The following is a 12955-nucleotide window of genomic DNA, read 5'->3' as shown; positions in this document are numbered from 1 at the left end:
GACCTCTTAAGCTGTGAAAAACAATCAGCTATTCTTTTTCCTTCTCCTTCGGTTCTGTCGCTCATCCCATAGACTAAGGGCCCCAGAGGAAAAGGCTCTGACTCCTGGCAGTGCCTGGCCCATCCGTGCAGTTTCCAGTTCACGGCTAACACTGGTATTTTGATTTTTACCTAGAAGTGTCATTCATGCATTCAACAAGCAGCAAACTGGACTCTGCAAACAATAACAGTAATGACAGCAGCAACAACCACCGCAGTAATAATAGCACGTACTCTAGACCAGAATGTTCCTTGGCACTTGGTACAGGGGGCACGGACTATGGACTATATTGGCACCACTTTATAGGTGAGGACACTGGGCATGGAGGGATTGAATAACTTGCCTAAGTCACTCAGTTGATCGATGGTAGAGTTGGGGTTTGAATAAGGGTTTGCCTGGTAAAAGGTTGGCACTTGGAAGAGAGAGATGTTAAGTGCAGTTGCTGGTGGCCAAAGGCATAGAGTGCCCACTGTGTGTCAAGCGTCATGCTCGTTGCTTTCAGTGTATTATCTCATTTAGTTCTCCCAACAGCCTCCAAAACTTTACCTTATTGTCTCCGTTATGCATATGAGGAAACAGGCTCAGAGAGGTAGAGCAATGTGCCAAACCACACACAGCTGCATTCACTTGAATCCAAGCCAACACTCTTTCGTCTTTCCCAAGCCGAGAGTAAAATATGAATACCCATCACTAACATTCAAGAGAAAAGGTGGGGGGCGGGGCCTGCAGGAGAGAGAAACTAGACTATAGGGACTTAGAGTAGGGGAACATTTATCTTCTGAAAGCTTCCTAAAAGACAAGTCACATGAACTGGGCTTTGAATGGTGGTAAATTAACCCACCCCTCACATCATCGCAGGCTTCTAACGGAGCCAGTCCTCTGCTGGAATTTCATAGGGGCAGGTTTGACTCCTTCACCCCATTTTATAGCTGTGGAGTCCTGGTGTGGCACTGTTGAATAACACAAGGCCGGTTTGAGCTTCAAAGTCTGTGGTTCAAACTCACCAGTCACTCTAGGGAACTATATACAGGTTTGCTATGAGTCAGAACTGACTCAATGACACTTATCAGAGTGAGGCTGCCAAGGGACAAATGGTCCAAGGTCCCACACTGAAGTCACAGACCTCACAGCTCTGTCCTTGTCCAGCCTGGCAGTGAAGGGGAGCCGAGGTTGTAGGAATAGGATGTAGCAGCTGAGGAGGAAAGACCCTTCCCCCAGTCATCAGGGACGGGACACAGGTTTGTCCGTTTCCCCAGTAGACTGTGAGCACTCCAGGGGCAGATGCTGGAACCTGCTCCCAGTTCCAAACACAGGGTCTGGTACACACAAACTGCTTTGGAAGGAGGGTGGGTGGGAGGAATAGGATCAAGGGAGAGAGACAGGGAAGGATGGGTAGGCAGGATATGATCTTGTACCAAACCCAGAGGCCTTAGACTTCAACCCACCCCAGCATCATAGAACACATTTTAAGAGGAAGAAAATTCTGGAAGAAATGTTTGTGGGATGTGGAAAGGTTTCCTTGGAGGACCATGACCTGCCTGGCCTAAAGGGCTGCCCCATGGCCTGAAGAGAAGAATGTGGACAGGGAAGGGAGCTACCAGAGACAGATTTCAGCTGGAAAGATGGGAGGATTTCTCAACAGGCAGTGACACACTAACCCTCCAGATGCCCAAGCTCCGGAGCTGTCACAAGGTGTGCAAGTGTGGCTTGGAAATTCCCCACTGGAAATCTGAAGGATTTCTGCTCCAAGGAGGGGCCCAGGGCTGGCCACAATGGCCTCCCAGTCCTATGACCCTGTGATTCTAGGAGTCTGATTCCATGCCATTGACCTTCTGTCCAGTGGTTCTATTCTGTTCCCACCCCCACCACAGAAGGCCCTGGGAGCTAAGGATGACAGTGCCAGGCCACACCCCATTTAGCGGGTATTGTTAGCCCACCAAGGTACCCAGGTGGCTAAGGGCTTGCTGCTAACTGAACTGCTATTTGAATCTACCAGTTGCTCCTCAGAAGAAAGATGTGGCCGGTCATCTGCTTCAATAAAGATCACAGCCTTGGAAACCCAGTGGGGCAGAACCCATTTCACAGATGAGGAAACTGAAACTCAAAGAGCCAAGCAGCTTCCAGTCAGTCAGGAAATGTAGCCATCTGGGCTTGAAGCCAAGCCTGTCAGACCCAGTCATCCTGTCTCAGCCAGTCTGATGTGATGTCCTGTGGTCCCAAGATTCTCTGCTTGTGGCTTGAGACCTGAGTTCTCTTCCCCTGGGGCTAAACCACAACCCCCAGCCCAGCCTCACCACAGTCAGCTCTGTGGTTTCCCGAATGCTCTCGACCAGCCTTACCCTTTACCATAATGGTTTCGCTGCTTAGTTCTCAAATTCTGATAGAGGAAGGTGACTGCCCTTCTTCAAGTGGCCTTCAGGCTGACTCACACGTTGGTCACAGCACATCACTTCAGCTTAATTTTATTTCCTCTTATAAATGGGCACAGCACGGGAAGTGTTAAAAAACAAACAAAACAAAAAACAGTTCCTTCTCAAGGCAGGGACAGGTGAGTGCCCACAGTGGGGCAGTGCCTTCGTCTCTTTTTCCTCTTTTCCTTATTTAAAGTTTTGGCCATGAACTCGGAACAAGTCTGGTTAATAAATGGGTTATGGGAGAGAGTAAGGTCAGGGAAAGTCCGGGGGAGGGAAGGACAAAGTCCCCCACCAGGGCAGGTTCTCACAGGCTCTGTACAGGGGGTGGGGGACACTCTTCAGGGGCTCTCTGGAGCTTCACTGCCTACGAAAAGTATTTACATGCATTTACCGCGCTGGGGCCAGGGCACCCGAGGATGCTGCGCGTGGCCGTCAGCCCTCATGTGGGTGACTCTGGGTCCAGTCTCGGCAACTGTAAATCTGTACACGGTTGTAGGTCCTATTTACAGGCAGGAGGCCTGGGATGTGGCTGGCAGGAGAGGAATGCAGCCAAGCCCTGGATTAGCAGGCACTCCTGTGCCCCCGGCCCCCCCCCCCCCCCAGGTCTAATCTGAGCACCCAAGCCTCTGCCCACAGGCTGCCTGGCCCAACCCTGGTTGCCAATAGATGCCACTCATGCTTAAGGGGACCAGCCTTTCAAGACTTCTGAGACCTCACACCTCCAAACCCCCAGCCCATTGGGTTCTAGAAGTCACAAAGGGTGGGGTAACACCCCCTCCCCACCATCTAGGCCTCATACTCTCAGGCAGCTAAGGTCTCAGAGGTTCTCAAGCCACACAACCCTTATTCAGCTTCCCCTATGTACTAGGAACCCCCAGGGTCCCACCAGTACCTTCCTGGGCACCAGGGGCCCTGCATCATACCACAGGCCATCAGCAAGTGAGGACCCTGAAACCACAGCACCTTGAGGAGCAACAGACCCTCTCCCCAACTGCTCTCTTGGATGCCTGGCTCCAACTGGCAGGCCAGGCTGCACTCAACTTCCTAAGGGAAACCTGGACTTTGCTTGAGGTCAAGGGTTCCATGAATGAGGCGTTTTTTCAAATGCTAAGAACACAAAGAAGAGAGGCCAGTACCGGCAAAGTCCCAAATCCCACATTGAAAGCCAGCCCTCCGGGTGGAAGGAGGCAGGCCCACTGTGCCCTATTATGCCATCCATGCCCACCTGGGCCAGCCTAGCCTGACTCTTCTTGTGCTGGCTCCCAGCCCCATGCAGGGGCTGCTACAGTCCCAGCATCCTCTGGGGTCAGGATGCCCTAGGCCTCAGCTACATGTCCAAGTCCTCCCACTTCTACTCTCCCAGACTTCTCAGCCTTGGACTTCTCACCAGAGTGGCTGCCTCACCAGGAAGTAAGACAGAGGGAGACTGGTACTTTGTCTCCTCTCCTCCCCATGCCCCAGCCCCCCTGCTCCAGGGGTGAAGGAGTCAGGTCACCTCCTACAAAGGTCCTGGGTCCCTAGATGCCTTCCCCCGATCTCTCCTCAAAGGTTGGGTCCCTCACAAGCCTCCAGGTCCTGCCAAGAGGACCTTCACCATCTGGGAACAAGACTCTAGAGAGGACTGCCTAGGAGAGGTCTCCCAGAGTCTTGTTCTCCCTGCCTCGGGTTCCTCCCATCCTTACCATGCAGAAATCCACTGCCTGGGAGTTCTGAAAAGGGAACAGAAAGCAAGCCTGGGTTCTTGACTTAGGTCTGGTTGGGGGTGGGGTGGGTGTGAGCACCAGCCAGTCCCACTCACGCCACATCCCTTTGGCTCCAAGTAAGTGCCCCGCTGAGTCTACCCTCCCCAAAGGGGATGTGGCCCTACATTTAAAATATCTACAGAAATGACCCCCATTGTGAGGACAGCACAGAGGGAGCTCTATACCCCCACCACCATCTGCTCTGAGGTCTCAGGCCTCTGTCGTCGGGATCTGGGGCAGCTCGTCTGGGATGAACTGGTTCTAGCTGTGGACTCTTCTCACTGCAACAATTGTGCAGGTGACCGTGAGGAGGGCTGAGGTGGCCTGATGAGGCCAAGGACAGAAGGTGCAGAGTGGCCAGGCAGCAGGGCCGGCCCGCACAGGCACTTTGGAGACGTGGTGTTCTGGGAAGCAGGGCCTGCCCCTAGCTCAGAGCAGAGGGAAGGAGGGAGACCAGGAGCCAGACCATAAACTCCACTCCATCTGGAGACCAAGCACCCTCCACAGCCTGGGGCCAAGTCTGAGACTCCATCCATCCAGCCTCAGCCTTGGAGAAACCCCAAGGCTCCCAGTCAGTGGGGGTTAGAGGGAGGCTGGTCCCAAACTTCCCCTTTTCAGGCTATATTGGGGAGGGATGCAGGAATGGTTGAGGCCAGGGCAAGTCAAATGTGCAATGCCCTAAGGGGCCTTCTTCTAGCAACTTCCCCCACATCAGGTTTTATTCCAGGAATAAAGCTAGGCAGTGTGAGTACCCACTGTCTGCCTCCAATTGTGGGGGGAAAGCATGTGCCCACGTGGGACTGTACTCAACAGGAGGGGGCAGTGGTCCCGTGACTGGTGTGGATGCTGTGGTAGGGGACTGAGCGTCCACAGGGCAACCTAGGGTGACCCAATATGGGCTGATTGTTCCGGCCTGATTCCACCCTCCCTGCGACCTGAACGCTAGAGACAATGTATGTGGAGCCCCTATTGCAGGGAGGGGGGGCAGAGACAGCCCCACACTGCACTCTGATTGGTGACTTGCATTGAAATGCTTGACTGGGGTGAAGCATCCCCGGGACAGTATGACAGAGAGAGGCTGGTGGTCAGAATTGTGTGTGATTTTGTCACTGCGTGCTTTTGTAGTGCTGTGACGGTGACAGTGACAACACGTGACAGTGTGGCAGATGACTGTAGAGTCCTCAAGCCAGAGGGACGCCAGGGCAGCTCTGCCTCACCAGCAGCTGCCCAGGCACCCTCAGGAAGACATTTTCAGGGGAAGACTTAGGGGGTTTATGGGAGCATTGGGGTGGGGGGAAATCCCATGACCCCAGCGATGCCAGGACAGAACAGGCTGGGGCAAGGGACATCCCTCACCCCAGAGGAGAGGGGCACTGGGACAGAAGATGCCATGTCCGCATGATTTCAAGGGTCGAGTTTGCCAAATACTTGTTCCGGAAACCAGCCTGCCAGAGCCCAACTCCAGTAAGAAGCCGGCAGACCAGGCCAGTCCAGCAGGGGCGAGTCGGGGCGCAGGTCAGCCTCAAGTCCCACCCCCTTCTTCTACCAGCCAATCAGGAACTTCCTCCTGTCTGGCTGACATGAGGTCCTGAGCCCAGGGCCAGAAGGGGACAGGAGATGAGGTGGTGAGGGCACAGTCTGGGGCAGATAGCAGTGCCCCGCCCCCCAAACCTCTCGGGGAAGATCTATGGCAGCCTGGGCAGACCTTGGGAGAGAGGGCAGACCAGAGCTGGGGCCAGGTCTCCTCCAGGGCCCAGGTCCAGGCCCGGGCTGATGGGGCCGGCAGGGACTGGGCCGAGGGCGATGCTGAGGCTGCGGGCAGGCACTGCGGCTCTGCTAGGCGTAGAACTCTTCCTGCTTGTCAGGCTTCTGGTACGTGACGCTCGCCTGCTTGGGCTCCTCCAGCGTGTAGCTGCCCTCGTCCTTCTTCTTCATGCGGTAGATGAGCAGTGTGACCAGGAAGGCGGCGAACAGGGCGCCCACTACCCCGCCCACAATCACCGCTGTGGAAGGAGAGGGCACAGAGGTCACGGCCCAGAGGCAGGTAGAACAGGGCAGAGTCTAGGGAAAGGTGAGGGATCCCGGAGGCAGGGTAAGGCTGAGAGTCCCACATGTCATGCCCCCACTGTGGGACTGCTTTCCTTCTGCTTCTCCCCCCAACCCCGCAACTCCATTAACTCATGGAATCCTTCCAACAGCCTGAGGAGGGTACCACGGTCTTCATCGATTAAGAGCCCCTCAATCCTAAAATGAACCACTGTTTTATAGAGCACTGAATTGCTACACAAAAGATGGGCTGTTCCAACCCACCAGCCACTAGGGAGAAAGATGTGGAGGTCTGTTTTCTTAAAGATTTACAGCTTCGGAAACACTATGGACTAGTTTGACTCTCTCTGGCGGTGGTGGTGGTGGGCCATGGAGTCCGTTCCTACTAATAGTGACCCTGTCCTGTGCAGGGTTTCCGAGGCTGTAAATCTCTACAGAAAGCCTCATTGTTCTCCCTCAGAACCGCTGGTAATGTCAAACTGCTGACCTTGAGGTGAGCAGCCCGACATGCAACCACTACGCTACCAGAGCTCCTTCCTAGAGGGTCGTTGTGAGTCCACCTTGACTGGACAGCAGCGGGTGGGTAGGAAAAGAAAAAAAATGTGCCAATTCAACTTTCTAGAGGATGTGCTTTTGAGTTGATTTTGCTCCACAGGGCAGAGTAACACTGTCGTGAGTTTTTCTAGAAATTTCACTGACAAATATACAGAAGTAGATCGCTAGATGCTTCTCCTACTAAGTCGCAGGATTGGCTCAGATCCTCCAACATTTTGGTTCGCAGCCAAGTGCTTAACCACTGTGCCACCAGGGGTCCTTTAGTTAAACTGTGTTGTTGCTGTTACAGTTGTTGTTGATCCAGTTGTTAAGTGTCATTGAGTCAGTTCTGACTCATAGTGACCCGGTATAAGGTTTCTGAGACTGTAAGTCTTTGCAGGAACAGAAAACCTCATCTTTCTACCATGAAAGTGGCTGGTGGACTCGAGCCTCTGACCTTGTGGTTAGCTGTCCACTGTTATCCTGAAGAGCCACTGTGTTCCCTAATTAAACTATGACACATCCCAATGACAGAAGAATTCATATATGAACAGGCATGCCCCTTAGAATGAACTGCACCCATTGTACAGATGAGGAAAAGGACACCTAGACAGGTAAAAAAAACCTTGTCTGAGGTCACACTGTTCGTTAGTGGGGAGCCAGGATTTAGAGCAAGAGTTCAGAGTTTAGGAGATGTGGCAAGGGATTGGGGCCAAGTGAAGCCAAAGGATGGGCTTGGAGATTAGGCTCCAAGGGGTGAGGTCTATGGGGTAAGCAGCATGGCTCAGGGAAGCAGTGGTTCAGGGAAGCTGGAGAAAGTGCTGGAGGTGGAGATGAAGTCAGGGCAAGAGCCCAGGATTGGAGAAGGTCAAAAGGGAATCAGAGGTCAGGTCTGGGCACCGGGTCCCCAACTGTCTGGATCCTAGAAAACTCATCCTTGGCTCAAATCCCAGGCCTCACCTACGAGCACCTCTTTCCGCTCCAGGATGCTCTTCTGAGGCAGCTGGGCAGCAGAGCTGCCTGAGTCGATGGCATTGTCCAGGAGGCCAGGGCCTGGGCGGGCACCTTTGGGCAGCAGCCCAGGTGGAGGTGAGGGCTTGGCTGCAGGTTCTCCCACAGCCACCACCTCATTGGCTGTGTCTGGCTGCGTAGTCTCTTCCTCTGGCAGTTCAAAGTCGCCGCTGGGTCCCCCACTCACGGGCACCTCTGGCTCATCCCGGATGGTGGTCAGGAAGGACTCTGGTGTGGGGGTCTGCAGGGAAGGTGGCGTGAGTGCAGTAAACAGGGCCCAGCACCCCCTGGACAGGCAGCCTCTCCCCACCCAGCACACACAAGCCCAACCCTCTGCCCACTTACTAAGTCCTTCCAATGTGCAAACACTGTGCTAAGCACTTTACATACATTCTCCCTTCACAAAAGGTGGTATTAGTGTCCTCAATCTACAGAGCCAGAAATAGGCTCAGAGGAGTTAGTGACGTGCCCAAAGTCACACAGCTGGTAAAATGGGCCAAGCAGAACCCACATGCCATATATATCCAACTCCAGAGTCTGAGTTTGTAACCTACATGTAATGCGACACTGCCTCTTTCCCGCCCTGGACACTTCCTGTCCCCATCCCATCCCGTCACTTCCTTTGTAGCAATCCTTGGAGGATTCCTGTCAAGCCATTTGGGGGCTGCAAGGTTCAACTGTTATGTACTTGGAGCTGGTCCCTGACCCACGTGCCTGGGGCAGAGGTGAGATTCCTTAGCCTGGAGGTCAGTCCAAGAGCATGACCCACAGAGTATGATGCCCCTTGGGGACAGGTGTCCAGGAAACCATATGGAGTCAAGGCCAGAGCTGGGCAGTGGGAACCATCGGGGCTGGGTGTGGCCACTTCCCAGGTGGGCGTGGAGAGGGCGAGCCTGGTGTCTAGACCAGCAGCCTAGGCTGGACACACTGGTCCTCTCAGGCTCCCTGCCCTGTCATTGTTTTCCCTTCCTGCTTGGACAAGTCTCTGCAAGAACAGCAGGGAGCCCAGCTGCTCCTAGGATCCTTGGGAAGGGGCTTGAGTTAAGGGAGCAAGGAACTGAAGCGCCTGGTTAACTGAGCCCCTCCCTCTTCACACACTCACATATACTCCCAAACCTCAGGAGGAGCTCCGAGCCCACTGCTAGGGAGCTGTGACCAGCTGTGAACCCCTGAGAACAGGGCTTTCCCATCCTGTGCCTCAGTTGTCTCATCTGTAAAATTAAGCCCCTCCCCACAGGGTGGCTGTGAGGACTGAGGAGATAAACCACAGGTAATGTGTTCAGCACTGAGCCGGGCACACAGGGCCTGCCACAAATATGAATGCAAATCACTGTGCCCATACGGCCCCACCCTCAAGTCCCCTCAGACGATAAGAAGAAGAATTATTATGTGCATTGAATGCTAAATGACAGGTAATATTATTAATAATAATGCGGCAGCTACAATTTTTGGTTTGTTTATGGTTACCAGGCATCATTCTGAATACTTTGGCTATAACCATAAATTTAATTCTCACACCACTAATATCCCATTATTTGCTCCTCTTCACAGATAAGGGAACAGAAATCTAGAAAGTGGTAGAGGAAGAATTCCACTCCAGGCTGCCTGGCCGGCTTCTGATTCTGCTCTTAGCCACAACAGACAGACCCACCCCTTCCCCCCACCAACACACATGCACTCATCCAATTCCTTTCCCACATCTTGCCCCAACACCCTAAAACTACGCTGACCACCGACTCTGTCTCCCCTTTCCCATCCCATTCCTCAAATCTCCTTCCTCACCCTCTGGCGCATACCCCTCTCCTTCCCCCCAATCCAGTCTGGCTCACCTCCAGACCCTCCTGGTCCTCACTAAACCCACCTCTTCTGCTCTTGCTCCTTGTCATCTCACAACCTCCTCACCTGAGCCACCTCTGTGGGTTCAGGAGCAATGGTCCCCAGGGGCAGGGTGCTCCTCTCGGGGACATCAGGCTCCTGGGTGGTCGCTGGCCTGGGAAGGGCTCGTGGTCTGGAGGTAGCTGTGCTGGCCAGCCTGGGCGTTGGTGCCTCTGTGTCTAAGACAGCCACGGTGGTGGGAGGCGAGGGTGCCGCTGGGGTGGTGGCCCGGGCCGTGGCTGCTGTGGTCAGTGGAAATGGCAGAAGCCTCCGTACACTGGTGGTCCTTACGACAGCAGTGGTGGTGGTGGAAGGCGGTACCACAGGAGTGCTGGGGGCAGCAGTGGCCACAGTGGCAGGCACGGTGGCCACAGCAGGGGCCTCTGTTGTTGCGGCAGCAGTGGGAACCATGGTAGTGGCGATGGTGGTGGCTCTCTGGCTGGGCTCTCCCGGAACCTCTGTCACCACCAGGATGCTGGTGGTCGGCTCTGGGGTGGGGTGCTCAGAGGGGAGCTCTTCAAACGGGGTGCCCACAGGCTGGATGTCCGTGGTGGGCAACACAGCAGGCGTGGTGGGCACTGCCAGGGCCACGTCCGGGCTGAACCGCATGGCTGTCTCAATGCCCGATTCCTGCTCGAAGTCTGAGGGGGTGGGGGAAAGGGAGAGAGCTAGGGAGCTGGGAGATTGTGAGGGGCATAAGAACCCCGTGTAAGCAATGGTCATCAAGACTGGGGGCTCTCAATCCCTCTCTTTGCCCCAAGTCCCCCAGGACAAGATGGGAGAAAGGAAGAAGGTACAACCTGGCCTAAGGTTACCACTTGGCTAATGGAAATTCCCCAACTTCTGCCTACCCAAAAGTCCTCCCAGGGGCCACCTCTTCCAGGAAGCCTTCCCTGACTATCCAGTCCACCCAGGTCAGCATTCTGGGAAGAGAGTCAAACCCAGGCAATGTAGGTTCACCAAGGGGTTCCCCCAGAGGCACAGGCAGAGGGCAGTAGAGGTGGGGGGCAGGTAGAAGAAGGAGCCCTTCCTACAGGGGAATACTTGAGCCACCTGACTCAAAGTCAGGAACCCTGAAGGGGCTTAGAGGAAACAAGAAAGACAAGGAAAGAAGAGCCAACTCCTGGGGGGGGCCTGTGCCAGGGGACCCGCCCCTTCCATCAGACATCATACAGGCCCCTCACAGAGGCCAATCTCAACTCCCTCCTTTTTTTATTGCTATCATTTTTAGAGATTTGTGTCGCATCTCCATCTTACCTCAAACCCTCAGGTAGCAGAGAGGAGGGTATATACTTATATTTACTACAGATAAGAATACAAAGACTCAAAAAGGGCACACAGCTATTAAGTAACAAAGCTGGGATTTGAACTCATCCATCTCCATCATCGGTCCCCTCTCTCCAGCACCACTCTAGCCCTGGCCACAGCTGACTGGGGGGTGGGGGGTGGGGGGGGAAAGGGGGCGCACCTGACCCAAGCAGAGCCTCTGCTGAGGATCTACCACTGCAACTGAAAACCAAATGAATCTGCTGCTTTCTTGGCAACTCTGACTCAAAAAAAACCTTAGAGGGCAGAACAGAGCTGCTCCATGGGATTTCTGAGGCTGGAATCTTGACGAAGCAGATTGTCACATCTTTGTCCCATGGGGCGGCTGTGGTTTGAACCACTGACCTTTTGATTCACAGCTCAATGCTTAACCCACTGCGCCTCCTGCACTCCTGAGAGAAGTGGAAAAGTAATCTGAAAGCTGGGTTGCGGAGGGGTTGCTCTGTGTCCCTAATCAGACCAGAGGGCAGAGACAGCAGAGACGTCAGCATGCCGTGGAGTCCTCCAGGCCTGGGTCGGATACCCACGAGGGTCATCCGCCCTTCTTGGGTCTGGGGTCCATAAAGACCCCTGCCTGGCCTCCCTAAATAACCTCCCCCACACTGCATCAGTGAGCTGAGTGGGTTTCTGTCCCTTGCAAGGGAGAGGGAGAGGGTACTTACAGCCCGAGCCCGACCCCGAGTAGAGGTCATCTAGCTCGTCATCGGGGAAGGAGTCATCGTCCCCAGAGCCCTCCAGGTCCACTGGCCTCTCGAAGTTCTCACTGCGCCAACGCTGAGCCTGTGGAGGGGAGAGGTGGGTGGGGCTCAGCACCGAGGGCGGCGCCTGGGCCCATCCACAGATGGGACATACAGATCCAGAGGGGCCTCCACGTGGGTAGGTAGCCTAACTGGGGGCGGCCCACTCTAGGGCCGCAGCCCCCACTATATTCTTGAGGCTGTTGTTATTAAGTGCTGTGGAGTCAGTTTCCCAGGAGTGGCTGGTGAGTTTGATAGCCCCTGCTTATTCTCTCACCCTCTAAACAGGAACCATTGGGTGGTAGAACCGTGTTCAGAGCACAGACTTCGGGGGTGGAATGCTTGGGTTTGCAGCCATCACTTAAATGTGTGACTTTCAGCAAATTACTTAATCTCTTTGTGCCTCAGTTTCCTGAGCATTAAGTGTGCTAATACACAAACAGTACCACACAGCCCAGGCTCATGCAGATGCCTGGTACAGGTTCCCTGTTAGTCTCAATGGGATCGGTGCCATCACCCCCACTCACGGGTGGGGGTCCTCAAGACAAGTGGGGAGTGGTGGTGGTCATCAGTAGTTCCATTTGACATGTGAGAGGACCGAGGCCCAGCTGTCACAAGCCCCTCAAGAACAGGTGCAGAGCCCTAGACTGTTTGGTACCCACTATCCCCTACCTCACAATCCCCATTCGCACCCTCAGATGGACATGGTGGCAGGGGAAATGTGGGGCTCTGAAAGGCAAGTACTTGGGCGGGGAGGGTAGAGAAGTAAGTACAGGCCCCAGCTTCCTCCCCTCCCCCCCCCCACTCCCAAAATATCTCAGTGCCCCCCAGAGTCAGCTCAGAGACTGACAATCTACTTCCATCTGCCAGGAGAGTGTCCAGGAGGGGCAGCAGAGGTGACAGGGGCTTTTCCCAGGGTCTAGCTCTTCAAGCCCAAGAGTCCTCTCAGAGCTAGTGCCAACGATCTAAAAGGCAGGAGTGCAAGCCCCCTAAGAGGCTCACCTTTATCCTGATTCCAGACTGAACCCAGCTCTAGTCCCTGCATCCTACGGTGAACTCAACTCCCGGTGCCTGATATGAAGGACAAGGCATTTGGCTTTAAATAATTGAAATCAAGAGAGAAAGGCATCTCAGGCTGAGGAAACAGAGTAAGCAGAGTCCGAGGCTGGGAAGTGCTGCCTGTGCTTTCAGAGCTGGCTCTCCCCAGCCCCCCCTCTGCTTAGGAACACCC

The 12955-nt window shown here is 54.5% G+C and overlaps 1 protein-coding gene across 2 annotated transcripts; it reads right to left on the bottom strand.

Annotated features, from left to right (window-relative positions):
• Positions 1-5770: 5770 nt before the first annotated feature.
• On the bottom strand, positions 5771-11761 carry SDC3 (syndecan 3). Of its 2 annotated transcripts, XM_006862194.1 has the most exons (4): positions 11650-11761; positions 9689-10302; positions 7736-8027; positions 5771-6198 (listed from the first exon to the last, which is right to left on the bottom strand). In XM_006862194.1, the coding sequence occupies exons 2-4, from the start codon at positions 10268-10270 to the stop codon at positions 6032-6034; spliced, it is 1041 nt and encodes a 346-aa protein (XP_006862256.1). In that variant the 5' UTR covers positions 10271-10302; positions 11650-11761; the 3' UTR covers positions 5771-6031. The 2 variants fall into 2 exon arrangements, with proteins under 2 accessions (XP_006862256.1, XP_006862255.1); XM_006862193.1 differs by lacking the exon at positions 11650-11761 and having other exon boundaries at positions 6032-6198; positions 9689-10452.
• Positions 11762-12955: the final 1194 nt, after the last annotated feature.

The sequence above is a fragment of the Chrysochloris asiatica genome, unplaced genomic scaffold (assembly GCF_000296735.1).
Source record: "Chrysochloris asiatica unplaced genomic scaffold, ChrAsi1.0 scaffold00047, whole genome shotgun sequence".
NCBI classification, from domain to species: Eukaryota; Metazoa; Chordata; class Mammalia; order Afrosoricida; family Chrysochloridae; genus Chrysochloris; species Chrysochloris asiatica.
This window is presented reverse-complemented; position numbering and strand designations above follow the sequence as displayed.